This window comes from Tetranychus urticae, chromosome 2 (assembly GCF_039701765.1).
Source record: "Tetranychus urticae isolate SD_2017Ah chromosome 2, NJAU_TeUrti_SD_1.0, whole genome shotgun sequence".
Lineage (NCBI taxonomy): Eukaryota > Metazoa > Arthropoda > Arachnida > Trombidiformes > Tetranychidae > Tetranychus > Tetranychus urticae.
Window position 1 is genome coordinate 26,686,842 of NC_142959.1, and position 15,947 is coordinate 26,702,788.

The 15,947-nt window shown below is 32.9% G+C and overlaps 4 protein-coding genes across 4 annotated transcripts; 2 read left to right on the forward strand and 2 right to left on the reverse strand.

The window, feature by feature from the left end:
• Window positions 1-565: 565 nt before the first annotated feature.
• Window positions 566-3,383, forward strand: LOC107360410 (chitin deacetylase 1). Its single transcript, XM_015927062.3, has 4 exons — window positions 566-813; window positions 1,383-1,616; window positions 1,706-1,855; window positions 1,935-3,383. The coding sequence occupies exons 1-4, from the start codon at window positions 729-731 to the stop codon at window positions 3,086-3,088; spliced, it is 1,623 nt and encodes a 540-aa protein (XP_015782548.2). The 5' UTR covers window positions 566-728; the 3' UTR covers window positions 3,089-3,383.
• A 120-nt stretch (window positions 3,384-3,503) lies between these two features.
• Window positions 3,504-5,751, reverse strand: LOC107360411 (twinfilin actin binding protein). The gene is made up of 2 exons (XM_015927063.2): window positions 5,195-5,751; window positions 3,504-5,063 (listed from the first exon to the last, which is right to left on the reverse strand). Exons 1-2 carry the CDS (start codon window positions 5,603-5,605, stop codon window positions 4,395-4,397), a joined length of 1,080 nt encoding a protein of 359 aa, XP_015782549.2. The 5' UTR covers window positions 5,606-5,751; the 3' UTR covers window positions 3,504-4,394.
• A 123-nt stretch (window positions 5,752-5,874) lies between these two features.
• LOC107360408 (uncharacterized) lies at window positions 5,875-8,836 on the forward strand. The gene has a single exon (XM_015927059.3). The coding sequence runs from the start codon at window positions 6,879-6,881 to the stop codon at window positions 8,598-8,600; it is 1,722 nt and encodes a 573-aa protein (XP_015782545.1). The 5' UTR covers window positions 5,875-6,878; the 3' UTR covers window positions 8,601-8,836.
• A 104-nt stretch (window positions 8,837-8,940) lies between these two features.
• LOC107360409 (uncharacterized) lies at window positions 8,941-13,015 on the reverse strand. The gene is made up of 5 exons (XM_015927060.3): window positions 12,438-13,015; window positions 10,813-11,468; window positions 10,590-10,745; window positions 10,064-10,370; window positions 8,941-9,547 (listed from the first exon to the last, which is right to left on the reverse strand). The coding sequence occupies exons 1-5, from the start codon at window positions 12,499-12,501 to the stop codon at window positions 9,024-9,026; spliced, it is 1,707 nt and encodes a 568-aa protein (XP_015782546.1). The 5' UTR covers window positions 12,502-13,015; the 3' UTR covers window positions 8,941-9,023.
• Between the last annotated feature and the right edge of the window lie 2,932 nt (window positions 13,016-15,947).

Sequence of the window (15,947 nt, forward strand, 5' to 3'; positions counted from 1 at the left end):
CAATCAACTGTCAATGCTTTTACAGCAATTTTTAGCGCCAACAACAAAGTTAAGCATAACGCGGGTATAATGCTGAAAAGAAACTCATTTTCACATGGACATGGGCATGTACATGGCTTCAACAAATTCACCTGAAGGTAAAGTCTGTCAACAACAAAGTAATCAGTGACTAATCCAGTCATTGTGTATCTGGAAACTGTCCTATGGCTATTGTAGGAGGACAGGAAGCCTTGAAAGACTGAATTAGCTGTTGCCAGAAAACAGCAAACGAGGTCCTTAAAACAACAGGTAATTAGAAGTTAGTAAATTAAAGGTAGTAAAAAATTGAAAACCAGTTCTGTTGAGAATCTCCTGAAAGATTTTTACAATGTTTACTCAAACTTCTGCTAACCCTCTGTTAAGACTTGATTATGACTTGATTAGCCCAATATTTTAAATCCTTTTCTTAATTCTCGGCGTCCTTGCTCCTTATTTGTCTTTCTTCTCTCTTTAAATTATCATCCCTTTTCTTCTTCTTCGTCTTTGGTGTGAGTAAATATCCAAGAATATTCGTTTAGTCTTCACTAGTGCTCTTAACGCTGGATATTGTTTGTTTCTTTGTTCAATACGAATAGGAAAATTTCATCATTTTTTGGCTCCAGTTTCTAATTTTCATCACATCATCCTTTTTTCGGATGATTTTCAATTCAGTCCATTAGTGCCATTGATTTACTATTATTTACATCATAATGTTCATAACTGACTGTTCAATATTCAACATGTTATTTACTTTCAACTATGTAATTCTAATCTTGTTTTGTATACCAAACCAAGGTAAGTAAACTTTCAATTTTGGTTTATTGTCTTTATTAATATATCTTTATGAGAGTTAATTGTAATACTTATTAATGCCTTAAAAATGAGATTTTGTTAATGCGTTTTAAAACATGTGGTTTTTTCGTCCAGTCTTTCAGTCAGTATTTGCAATACGTAATTCGATCTTTATTTACAGGAATTTACTAGATTAATCTCTTACAAATTGTTGCTTACCTTGAATTACTGCTTTATACCTTTAATAATGTTATGTCTTCAGGGGCTAATAACAGTTTCATAAAGCGGATAATCAAAGTAAATCCATCCAAAATACTTTCTTAAATTGCGCATTTTAACATCTGACAATCGGGTCTTAGAAAAGATTTGATAGTTCATAGTAAATGAGTTTCAGGCGAATATTTCACCATTAGAAATTGATTCAAGTCTTTGATTGGCTAGAAACTTTCAACTTGAGGTTATGGAAGCAATTAATACTATTTTTATACAACATGTTACTTGACCTTTTCCGGAAACTCTATTGCTTCAAAGATGACATTAAACTGAAATATTTTTATTTTATTTTTCAACAGGTTATTCATTCAAAATAAATAAACGTCAAACTGATCTTAATGAAGCTGAATTGTGCAAAGGGCGACCAGGCAATGAATATTTTCGATTATCAGCTGATGAAGATTGTCGTGATGTAGTTAGATGTTCTGTTCAAGGCTTACTTGCTTTGAGATGTCCTTCTGGACTGGCCTTTGACATCGATCGTCAGACTTGCGACTGGAAAAATAATGTTAAAAATTGTGGTCAACTTGAAAGTAAGTAAATTTAGTTTATGATACCTTCATGACTTTTTCAAAGTATTATACATTGTAAATTTTATTCAAACAACTCATTTTGGTTACAGAACCTCGTTTGGCATTACCTAGACTATCGACAGATACTCCGATCTGTGATACTGGTAAACTGGCTTGTGGTGATGCTGCCTGCATTGAGAAGGAACTGTTCTGTGATGGCAAACCTGATTGTGCTGATGGATCCGATGAAAATGTTTGCAGTAAGTTATCGTCTATTTATTGAGGGTACTATTAGCTCGAACATTTTACTCAACATTATTTTTTACATTTTCTGATTAGCTCTTGATAAAGACCCAAATCGAGCACCTCCTTGTGACCCTGCCGTATGTGTCCTACCTGAATGTTACTGCTCGATTGATGGAACTCAAATTCCTGGTAAATTGGAGCAAAGTAAAGTACCTCAAATGGTGATGATTTCTTTCGACGATGCCATCAACAATAATAACATCGATGTTTATGACACTTTATTCAAGAGTGATCGCCTCAATCCAAATGGTTGCTCTATAAAAGGAACCTTCTTCGTATCTCATAAATATACAAATTATTCAGCTGTCCAGGAGCTTCATAGACGTGGTCATGAAATGGCGGCTCACTCGATTACTCACAACACAGATGAGAAATATTGGACCACAGCAACTCGAGAAACATGGGCTAAGGAAATGGCTGGAGTTAGGTTGATCATGGAGCGATTTGCTAACATAACAGATAACTCAATTGTTGGCCTTCGATCACCCGCCTTAAGAATAGGAGGCAATAACCAGTTCTTCATGATGGATGAGCAAGCTTTCCTCTACGATTCAACCATAACTGCACCCCTGTCCAATCCACCTCTTTGGCCTTATACTCTTTATTTCCGAATGCCTCACAAATGCCACGGAAATGGACAAAATTGTCCAACTCGATCACATCCTGTATGGGAGATTGTTATGAATGAATTGGATCGTCGAGAAGATCCACAATTTGATGAAGATTTATCTGGTTGCTCCATGGTTGACTCCTGTGCCAACATTTTATCTGCTGAACAATTTTACAATTTCCTTAATCACAACTTTGACCGCCATTACAAGACCAATCGCGCTCCATTGGGTCTCTTTTTCCATGCCTCATGGTTGAAAAGCAATCCTGATTTTTTTGAAGTTTTCATTCAATGGATCGATGAAATGTTGAATAAGAAAGATGTCTATTTTGTCACCATGAGTCAGGTTCTTCAATGGATGCAATCACCTACTTCCCTTGATTCCATTACCGATTTCGAAGCTTGGAAAGAGAAGTGCACTGTCTCAGGTCAACCTCATTGCAGTCTACCCAGTCAGTGTGCACTAAACAGTCGAGAATTGCCCGGAGAAACCGTTCGTCTTCACACTTGTATGGAGTGTTCACGCAATTATCCTTGGTTAGAAGATCCAACTGGAGATTATTTTGCCTTTAAATAGTAAATCACTATGCGAGATGATTTTCAGATGTTACTTCATTGTATTATCATTGTACTAATTTAGGTCAAAGTCTCATTTTTTGCTCAACAAAATTGAATTTTATCAATACATGTAAAGTTATGAATTTTTCTGAAAATTGAACAGAATAATGTTTTGTATGCTTTGTAATACAAGGTTATCTTTTTGTATTCAATAATAACCTGACCATTCAGTTAACAACGCCTTAGTCTTTTCTGTATTATTTTTAATATTTGTAAAAAAATATTTGGTCATCTTAAACCATTGTTTTGATTAATGTGTCACTGATTCTTGCTATTTTCCCGGTAACGGTCTGTTTTAATTCAATTTAATGGTTTCATGATTGAGGATGAGAGAAGAGTATGGTTCAGATTTTAAAGGTAAAACTCTTGTTGAATTTAAAGAAATTAGATTTTAGTTATAATTTAGTTTGAAGAAGACAAAAGTCGATCTCAATATTTTATACTTGTGTATCATTTGTTTCATGTTAATCGTAAACTCATGTTTATCAAAGTTTATCACCAAAAGATGATGTTACATCTCAGATTTTGCTGTATTATTATATTTACAATTTATATTCACGAGATGCTTTCACCGGTTCAATTTTGTCATGCTGTAGAGGAAACTCATATCAATCTAAGTGATGATGACAACGAAAATCGAGACTATGGAGTAATTAAAAGTCTTCGAAGGCCAATATCAAATATCATCTATTATCCAATGTTACTTTATAAGGTGAGTGTTGATTATTTGCAATATTATTCATAATTATTATCGTTTGTTCCTGTTAAAAGATAGATTTGATTAAAATGATTGAATAACAATTCATTCTAGAATCCATCTGAAAGTGAAGAAAAATCGAATCTATCACTTGGAATGGTTCATCCAATTATTTTGATAATTGCTTTAGCGATTCCACTTTTGACAGTATTAGCCTTTGGTTCATTATTGATGCCTGTTGTTCCCATTATTTTGTATTTTTTGAATTTACTATTTCCACCAACTTCTGGATAATGTGGAATCAACATACCATGGACAGTTTAGGGGTAAGATTTGTAATTTTGTATAACTGTTAATCCAAGACGTTAATAAACTTGATATGAGCTTTGATGAAACAAAAATTATCTTCACTTTTTTCCTGTTTTATGAGTAAGATCACGGCAAGTTTTTAGAAAGTGTTTTCGTGTAGTTATTAGTAAATGATTTGTAAAATTTATGATTGAAACGTTATTTTAAAGTAAAAAGCAATGCGATTAAAATAGTTGACTAAAGTGTGCGGAAGGTTAAATCATGCATCGTTTCCAGTTCGGATTAATCGTTTCGCTCCTCTTTTACCGGCTGGACCTTGAGGCTTGGCAAACGAGACAGGTTTGCTAGCAGAGGCACTATTTGGTGGATGTAACTCATTCATTAAATTATCTTCTTTGAGCTCATCAATATCATCGATCTCTAATTTTTTGGTTATCTCGATTCCGAATTTACGTGCATCCTGAATTGCTGCTAACAGGGGAAGCTTGCAAGTTGAGTAAAGCATCTTTTCTTTGATTGAACAGCCACTTCCGGGAACCCAATAAACAAAGATAATACTTTTAAGAGATGCTCCTTCATGCTGATGAGGATAAACGAATAAAATGTATCTCGGATTCTTGGTTGGCATTCTGGATCCAAGAGTTTTTACATCAAATTTAGAAGCGTCTTCGGTAGACTCTAATTGGATCATTTCTTTACTTAAATCTAATGAGAATTCGGCGAAACCAATTGAGCCTTCTTTAAATCTTAATATTCCATCAACAGCTTCATCGGTTATGGGAAACTCAATTCCTGGAATACTATGAGTCCCTGGTGCGTTTACAGATCTTGATAGAGCTTCTTCTCTCTTAACATTTCTCAGATCTTGTTCTTGAACGGTCAGTAAATCGTCACTAATTTGCTTAGCAGTTTTGAAGTAATCACCAGACTGAAGGAGTATAAAAAATTCAATCAATTAAAATATCATTATACTGAAACACCTAGAGGTAATGTTTAACAGGAAATATTAAAGGCGTAGCCACCATGCCTTCGTCTAAAATTATAACATTGAATACTTACGATTAATGAGTTAAAATCATCTTGGCAGGTGGCAAATATGTCGTTCAAAGTTGAGCTGAAAGTGAAAGTCAATTTCAATATTGATTTGGTTGATGCATACAGCATCTTTTGCCTAACATGACTATCATCTGGTGACCAACAAATTAGAATCCAATCATAATTTGCATCATCGCTGTTACCTGCTGAATCCAGTCTTAAGAGCACATAACAAGGTTCCTTATCGAGGAACATTTTTTTAACAGATTGGATAAAATCGTCTTTCCATGATCCTTGAGGTTCTACATGGTCATCCAAAACAAGTTTTTCATCTTTGATTAAAATTTTCACAGCACGGATGTTACCCTTTTGCTTGGCTTTGTTAATAAAATCAATTAAATTATCATCCAACTGGATGTTACTTGAGTGAGACATTTCTTTTCAATTAAATATGACAAAAACCAAATCTAAAGACTGAACAGAAGAAAAAATAAATTAATTATAAACATTAAAAAAACAAAACAAAAATAGAAACAGTTGAGTAAAAACAGGTAAATGACAGCTGATCTAGGATCTTTAAAGGAGCACAAGGGAAAGGTTGAAGAATTGAAATTGTTCATTAATGTCGATCGACTCTTAACCATCGCCATCTGTTAATTAAATTATGAGAATTTATTTTTTTTGATTAAACTATTTTCAGATCTGATAAAATAACACCTTACTAAATATCCACTTTTACCGTCGTAACAAACTCATTTAAATTATGCTTCCAACCCATTCAATCAGATTAACCAGATTATCGTCTTTTCAACCCATTTTCATAGAAGCAGTAAATCCAAATCAATAAAACCAGCTCTGGTACAGATTTAAGGCTGATATTTCAGAGATTTTTGAAAGATTAGTAAATAATCTCTAGTTTTTATAATCAGTATTCTTATAGATTGAGTGGTGTTAATTCGTAGTTCAAATAAGTGAATGATAAACTTGTTTAGTATGACTCCTTTACTACACCAGATCAATCTCATGGTAACTAAGCAAAAGTCATAGAGCAAACATTTTTATCTTGAATATTCTGTTAATAAAAGCCAGTAAATCGTTTCATTTGTGCGCTGAAATTGATTAGCGAAGTCGCCCGAACTAGATTATGATAAAAAAATTTCTTGTCAAAAATCAAAACAATAGTCTTCTTATTGTATTGATTTGTGATTTCATTTCATTGTTTGAGTGAAAAAACATCGAACGAGATTGTTAAATTGGAATAGTGTGTGGAATAAAATCGCCGAGAAAGATTTAAAAAATAAATTCATTTTAAAATATAATTATCGATACAAGTGTTTCTTTCCAGTGATGAACTCAACGTTTGTATTTGCGCTCTCTCCTTTTTTTTGCCTGACTGTTTCTCTGTAAATTTGATTGCTTGCATTTGATAAGATAGATATCAAATGAAGCAATACAAATAGTATATAATCTGTTAGTGTCAATTTAAAAATCTCAACCAAATCCTCCCTCCAAATAATTGTTCAAACAATGGCAACGAGACCGAGCATAAACAAAAAGATCACCAAATTGTGAATTCATTCAGTCTTTCTACTCTTCACCCATTCTGGTTACTCTTGTTTCCCTTGTATCTATCTGTTATTTTTCCTCTGATCTCATCTCTTATGATTTATTTTTTACATGCGACCTTTGATTTAATTATTCCCATTAGATGTTTTCATTCTCCTTTTTCTCAGCTACACCAAATTTAGTCAACAAAGGTTCTAATAATGATTTACTTGTGTCTACAAATGAAAACAACTCCAGCCTATCTCGGCTCTCTACAATCCTTGGTGCACCACTGTTACCAAACAGCTTTTCGTCTAAGGTGATTCAACCCAATGGATCGATACCGCCCTCATCAACATCTTCTCAATCTTCATCACCATCTTTACCATCTTTATCTTCTCAATCATCACCATCATTGTCGTCTTCATCTCTTTCCTTAACATCAAATGCACCTCTTCAAACAACAACAACATCAACAACAACAACCCAATCTTCTGGCTCAATATCACCAACTACAAGTACAGTTACAACACTAGCATCATCTTCATCAACACCTGCTACAACACCAACATCACCAGTATCGGATTTTACCAAATTTGCCGAGAAGAGAAGGAACCAAGCATATAAACAAAATAGAACATTAAGATCAATTTTGAGGAATACAGCTCAACGATTTGGTTTGCGAGATCGAGTCTCATCAACATCATCTACTTCTCAAGTATTTTTGACAACTGCCCGACCAAAAAGTAAAAATTTTCTGCGTTTTGATTCAATATCATTGTCTTATGGTGACATTTACAGCTCAATTGTACCCTCTTGGGCCGGTGGAACTTCCAATGAACCTGCATCAGATATCGAAGATGGACCATTGGAAGACATTCAAAAGCAAGTCAATAAAATAGCGGATCAACTTAATGAAATGAAAACAGTGGAGCAGATGGGTTCAATTGTCCACCAATTTTATCAAGCAATGATGTCTCGATTTGAAGACCATTCTGTTTTTAAAGATATTGTTCAGGTTTCTGTCGATCAGCTGATTGATTATACAGAAATACGTTTACTGAGTAGCACATGGAACACCATTTTCAATCAAATATTAATTGAAGATGAAGAAAAAGATTTACAATTACAGAATCAAATTCGAAGTCTTGACTGGATTATGACGGACCATCTTGAGCTTTACCTTGATCTAACCAAACCTGATATCTGTGATTTTATGGATCAAGCAATTGGACATATCATTGAGATGGGATCAAAGAGCATTCCTCTTCAAAAATTAGAATGTATAGTCAATTGTTCAAAGTCATTACTTCAATTGTTAAATTTATCTCGTGAAGGTGAACCCATTAGTGCTGACTTATTTTTACCAGCTCTTGTTTACACTGTCATCCATGCCAATCCTCCATTACTTCACTCAAATATCAGATTTATAAATGAATTTTCATCACCTAATCGCTTAGCTTCAGGAGAAGCAAGTTACTATTTTACAAATTTGTGCTGTGCAGTTGCATTCATTGAGAAACTCAATGGTGAATCTCTAAACTTATCTGAAGAAGAATTCAAACGATACATCAATGGAGGTGAACGACCGTCTAGAAATAGTGATCAATTAAAATTTAATAACAGACCAAGTGAGGCTTTAAGACGGATGAATCATAACAGCAATTTAATTGCATCTCTTTCTGCCAAACAAAGTGCCCTTGAAAATGAGATTGACCAGTTGAAAAGGACAATAATGGTTCAACAAGAATCAATTCTGTCGCAGATTGATTCACTTTCAAAACCAGTGCCATCAAATGATCACTCCAATGAATTGAGGAAAATCGTTTACAAATCAAGATTAACTCAAGGTCCATTTTACCATGAATTAAACACAAACAGTTGACCTTTCTAAATAACAGTTTAAATTACCAATAGTTGCCAACTGTCAATTGTTCATTATCATAACATTTACCTGTATGATGATTGTTGCAAGTTTGATCCAGACAAAGTAACCAATATTTTTTTAAATTACACATTTTAGATTTTTCAATCTGTAACTTTTTTTGATTTTTGAAACCAACTAGTTAAATATTTTTTACGACACTCATTTTAACACCAATTAAACTATTTGATTTCGTACATTGTTTCTAATTATAATCAATTGAACCAAAATTTCTAGTAACTTAACAGTTTGAATGCTCATTAGTTGCATCTCACAGTAATTAATGGAGCATTTCAAGAAATAAAAATTTTACTTTTTTAATATCACGTCTGGTAAATTAAATTGAATATAAATTTGTTTAAAAATAATAGCATTCTGTTACTTCTAATAATTAGATCGTCTATTATTCAGTGTATACCATGGATTGGATAGCGTCCTTGAATTGAAGTCACTGACATCATAAGAAAATAAAGATGGAGGCGATGATGATGTGGATGAGGGTGAGCCTGAGGTTGAAGATCTAGTTGGCCATGATTTAGGATATTTATTGTTTGTCCAGGTTGATGGTCGATAGTCGTTGGTCTGAAAACGTGGATCAGTTGCCCCAGATAACCAATTGTTTAGGCCAATATCAACCACTCCACGATTACCAATGTTATATGGTCCATCAAATCCTATTGGAGTTCGTCTAGCTGTTGGCCAATTCAACGGAGTGCCAGTCCATTTTCTCGGTATAGGACTGGAAGGCTCTCTTTTATTAACATTTAAAATTGTGGGTGGGTTAACTGTCACAATATCATGGAGAGTTAAAATTATATGGACAACAAAGCCCAGCTTTTCTCGAGTTATCTGGCTTAAGTCATCGCATGCTTTATGATAACATGATTTTTGGTAGCCTCTCCATGGTCCTGAAAATTGGGAAAAGAAAAGAGAAATGAATAAATTATTAAAAGTGTATCGTGTAAGAAATGTTAAAACGGCCAATCATTTGGGTCATTAAACAAGCTCAATAAACAAAAAATATGAAATTATATGTTTGGCATACATTTCAGTTTTTATTGAATAATCTAACATTTTTATTTAAAATTTTAAACCATCTTCGTCATTGCACTATTAATAGCTTTCAAATTGATGTTTTTGTTACATTAAAAAACACTAAATACCTTAAACTATTTATTTTCTTGAAAACTTGCATAAAGCTGAGGAAATTGTTTTATTGTGAGCTTTTTCATGGTATTTCAAATTGAAAAAATAGAATCGAATAACAAAAGTAACTAATAAACGGGAATAATTGACTGAAAGTTTCCCCAAGGTTAGTAAATCTAGTTGTAATAATGGAAATAATCCTCTTAAGAATGATTATTGATTGAAAGGTGTTCGTTTTTTGAATTGAATATCTTATTGCAAAATTAGCGATAACTTACCAAGATCGGTGATTAGAAGAGCGTTTAAAGGGCGAATCTTACGACTGCCGTGATACCAAAAGGATGAGTGGTCCGAGCGTAGAAATGTTTGAGCAGATTCTCGAATATCTTTTTTACGCATAAACATTTTATCTGGTAAATTGGGATCAAAAGCGATAAGTTTGTATTTTGTGCTGTTGGTGAATCGGTTCCATGATTTCTCTAACGGTTCCCAGATGGATTTGTCATAACCTCGTCTCATCCAGATTGATGCAAAGTCTCCTCGGTTTTTATTTTTACGCACTTTGGCCACAGCTTCTGGGGTTTCCTGGTAAAAAGATGAAAAGGAGCATTGAAGCATTTTTGAAAAGAAACATCCTGACTAAAACACGGCTTAAGATAAATAGACTATTATTAAGTCTAACGTTTTCTTTCTTCAGTATTCTAAACTTCTTTAATTTATATTTATGGTGAAAATTTGATTAGGTTGTCACCATACGATTAACTAGTCTTTAATAAAATATAATAAAATTTTTAAAAAGCATACCTTTCTAAAATCATCACTGAAACTTTGGCTGCCTTCGGTTGGGTCCCAGGTAAGTATCATATCAATAATATATGCTCCTAAAAAGTCGACTCTTTTTCCAAGCAACTCGTTAGGAATTAAATATTCAGACACAAAGGCTTTACTGCCCCAAAGTCCCTAAAAACAAAAAGATAAAGCAAATTATCAGTTATCAACATATAATTATAGAGATCTATTATCGTACCGATTCTTCAAAATCAAAGGCCACAAAGAATATGGAATGATCAAGTGAAGGTTTAGTTTCTCCAATGAGTCGGACAATCTCAAGCAAAGCTACGATTCCAGAACCATTGTCGTCAATGCCTTGGGTTCCCTTAACGGTATCATAATGACCACCCAGCAAAACTATCGAGTCACCAGTTTTGTTGCGATTTTTACCTGGCCAAATGCCAATAAGATTAACTCCATTCAAACCTGATCTGGTTGTAAACTTTTGAGCATAAGTTTCTAAGCCATACTTCCAAAAGTGTCCCATTATTCGATGTCGTGCTGTTTCCTTTGACTTTTCATTTTCATGGTGACGAACAAGTGAGATCAGGGAAAATAATGATTCAACAGTATCTTCATCACAGATAATTGATTTAGCCGCGGAATAAGCTAATGTACCATTTCGAGGTGCCTCTCTTTTGGCTGATTGATCGATAATCAGAGGTGTTAATGAGGAAAGTGACGCTAAAGGTGATCCAAGGGTTGATGAGTAGTCTACAAATCTTACAAGTTCACTGTTCCGAATATAATCAGTTGCTTGTGTTGATGATTCGCTTTCTGATGAACTGGCAATTGAATCACCCAAACTATTATCGGGTGGATTAAAAGGAAAGTACCAACGATCAGCTGGATCTGTAAAGTGAAAAGATATATATCATTAGAAGGTCAAAAAGTAATTAAAAACAAATTGATTAACTAATGAGAATTGGTTTCGACTCAAACATCCGAAAGTAGCTAATTTAATGGTCAATATTTGTTCAAATTGTTTACAAATATTTTTCCGGTTAACCTTAATTTTACGCGTTGATGTTAAAGAGCAATCATTTTTACACTTCAAATATCAGAAAGGTGATTAAGAAACTGACCCTTGCGTTGAAAAACAAAACGGATTAACCTTGAAACATGGTGTGACCAAGTTTGAATAAAGTTAAAAAAAATTGACTGATACTAAAATCGAGTGAAATAAACTGTTCCAATCTAATCAATTTAATGTGAAAACATGAACAATCACACACATCATAGAGTGAACAGGGACAAGCAAGGTTACGATTAACAATTAAGCAAGGTTACTTTAATTTGATGTAAGCCATGATTCGCTAATACACTGATGGATAAACTGTCAAGTTGAAGATTGTTCTCTTGCTTGTTGACAGTCTTTTCATCGAAAGTAATTTAATATAATGTAATACAACTAGTATGCATCCGATTACTTGTAATGATTAAAAGAGTTAATCTAAATTAACCTTGTTCTGCTCTTTGTAGAGTCAATTAAATCGATTGACAGTGTGATCTAACTGATATAAAAAATAGGTAAAAAAGTCTAGCGATTCAAAGTAACTTTCACATCAGGTTAATAATAACAGCTTAAACTGCCATTAAATAGCAATATGAATAAAACAGCGGAAAACTTGTGTGATATGAATTGATAAGTTTTGGTTAAACAATTTACATGTACATGCAATAAGTTGATTAGCAATTATCCGAAAAAATCAAGTTGATGTTGCCTTTGGAAGGACATCTAATGGTGTAAATAGCTTGTGACAGTGAAAATTATTCATTTATAAATGAAATTTGAATTACAATAGCTGAGATTTTACTTACATAAGGATGAAGCTTTGTGCAAATAAATTAAAATAATCAGGGTAGCAAGATGATTGTAATTCATGGTCAGATGAAAATGTTAAACTTGGCAAGAGTTGAGTCTTGAGTGAGATTCAATAATTTAACTGTATAACAATTAAACAATAGAAGCAATTGGGTGTAAAATTGCAAGCACAAGAATAAATAAATCAATGATGATTAGTAAATGATGCAAGGTGACTAGATATGATGATGATTTGGTGGTAAAATTATACTTAAAAAACGTAGGAACACACAGCATAAGATTGTTTGACAGTAATTGAAAGTTGATATTATTGTTGATGGCTAGAGAGACAGATGAGGTTAAATTTACAGATAGAGTTGATCATGGTTATGTTTATTTTTTCTTCTGTTGTATTTCATGGACAGAATCAAAAGGCACTAAAGACAGGGTTCCTGTCTGATGAAAACTGAAGACGATTATGATGCTGGTGAAAAAAAAGTTGAAACAAAAAGGAGTAACAAATTGAAACAAAGCATAAAACATCAGCAACGGTTAACCAGATTTTTTAGCCGACAGTGACTAACTGTGACAACAAGTGAACAAGTCAAAGGTTAGATTTGCTTCTGTTTGTTATAAACTGTAATCAGAAGATAACAAGTTAGATAAGGAAGAAAAGAGGGGAAAAAATGTGCAACAGCATTAATCAGAGTTCAGTCGGTAACAAACTGGTTTAACGTTTAACTATTTTGGTATCAAGTTTTTGTTTCTTCTGTTCAAGTGTTTTAACTCTCTCAGTCTCTCGTCTTACTCTCCTCCTATTCTATCATCATGATCAACATGATCATTATCTTCAATAGAATCATCTCTTCATCTCCATCTTCATCTGATTCTTACCTGTAAAAAGTGAAAGAAAGTCTCATTGAAAGCTGACATGTTTAACCGCGAAAATGTTTCCCTTTTTGTGTGGACACAACCTCAGAAGGCAACATCTCTTCAACGTTCACTCTTTACCCACCATCAAAAGGACTTTGGGTTTACATTTGCTGATTCCTATCAACAATGGGTTCATTCATCGACTTTTGTTAAAAGTTAATTGTTCTGGTAATAATGATGCCAGTAACGGTATCACAAACGCCACCATTAACCATCAACAGCTATAGTTTGTGTATTAGGTCAGGGTTAGGTTTTAAATTAGATGGGACAAATGCAAACACACTTTGCCAGAGAAGGGCGAAAATTGTGCTATTCTTTATTGTTAGACTGTTATTTTGATTCAGTTTGTAATCACTGAAATGCTTGTTGATCATGTTGATGTGCAAAAGAGATGGCTTGTTTGATTTGGACAATACAAAAAAATGAGCTTCCAATTTTCGCTCCCAATTAGATATTATTTCATCTTGATTTTACCGTTTTTCTGGAAATAATGAAATTATTATCGACATTCATACAGCTGCTTCAATATTGATTCGGACAAAAACAAATAGTCTAATGGGATCAAGTGCCTGGTTGGATCAGGATGACAAAGGATGAGACCAGTGTGTAATAACTGACTCAGTTGCTAATCATAATTATTAACATTATTGAGTTCACACTATTGAGTGAATTATTTAATTACAATTGTACCTTACAAATGAAATTATTGACTTAAACCAATGTTTTTCACTTGGGTTTCCTTAATTGACCCAACTGAGGTATTTGAATGCACGTAATAAGAATGTGGTTTTTACAATAATCATTGGATCACCTTGATTGATAAACGGGAAAATGTTTGGTGAACTATCAATTTTATTATTGAAGATCGGGCTGAACATGATTTTACATGGTTGGGTAAAAACTTGAATTTCATAATGGAATGAAATTAACAAGAAGTTCATCAAACACTTCATTCAACAGGCATGAAAGTCAACAATTTCAAAGCTATTAGCTACTAAATTACTGTTTTTTCATCATGAATTTTAAATATTATAGTTTCCATTAAAATAAGAAGCTGACAATGAATAGATGAAACTGTAAAGCTACAATTAAATGTGTGACAAAACATTTCATCTCTATTTTCAGCTTGTATTACAATCAACAAATGTACCTTTGAAGTGATCAGTTTATAATACTATTTTGAAGGTTAATCAATCGAGTAATTAAGCCTATTATTAAATATACTCAACAGATTATATAAATCATTTCATAAAAACTCTCAATCATTTTTTAAATGAACTAAATCCATTTCTGGCTCTATTTATAATACATATATTTTTTATGTTAAACGTGTCTCTACAATGAATGTACAATGTAAAGGTTTCAAGCATTAAAATGTATTTTAAATAAACCACTACATAATTGACTTTATTTGATTGTTACACATTTGGTATTGAAGAATATGAATTTCTAATTTCTAATTGAACAATTAAGAAATAATTAATTTGCTGACTGTCTTGGCTGAACTAGACTAGCATCTATGATTTTAAAGCCAGAACGGGTTCATCTTTTGGTTAAAATAATCAAATTCCCAATCAATGTGTACAAGACATCTTTTTGTAGTTGAACTATTAGGTTCAATGATTGCGAGCAAAAATGATGTTTGGTCAAACAGGCCATTTTAAAACGTTCATCTTACGAGATATTAAGACTACATTCAAGTAGAAATTGAAAATCGCGAATTTTTTTCAGTCCAGGCTCTTTAACGGCATCACCACTGATTCCAATTGATTGCTTTGATTACGACTGCTGATTTGTGTGACCATTTTTCGATAGTATCTTTCACAATACCAAACCCGAAACCAGAATCAAATTCAACCTTGATTTGGGTAAATGCCATGTCTTTAGGTACTCAAAAAATTAATTACGATTCGATATTCGGTAAGTTTTCACGCGAAATTATTGAATGACCTAATATTAGTGTGAGATACTGAACAAAAACATTAAGTTCCATAAATTTCATGTTGATTTACATGTATTTGTATAGTTTATTCCTAGTAAATATTGTTTATTGTAGTTTACTTAGAAAGGCTTTCTAATTAAACAAAAACTTACCTGTTAAATTTTGAATCATCTTTAATATTGTTTTGTTTACTTACTACTTTAACCTTTCATTTTAAAAATAAATACGCATAAGTGGGAAAAGCATTGAAAGGTTACGGCTAAAGACTTGGGTTGATTTAAAACTGCATTAACATTGAGAATCAAATTTAGATTTTCAATTCAGAAGGACACTTGAAATTGACTATTTATCGTTGAAGGTAACGTTAATTTGACCAATTATCAAAATTAAGTAATGAGCAACATGAAAGGTTAAATGGGTTGACTGGTTTAAAGTTAATTCAGTTAGCTGCTGAAGTAATTAGTGTTACATGTTAACTAATAAGGCAACAATTATTTTCTGGTAAACAGTGAACTTCAATTCAATATATTATAATAACTATTATAGTTAGCTGATAATTGAAAAGTTGTGAGATACGAAAAACTCGCTTCAATTTTCATTAGGTTTGAGTTTCGAGACGAAACATTTGTTTATATCGGCAAAAAGATTATGT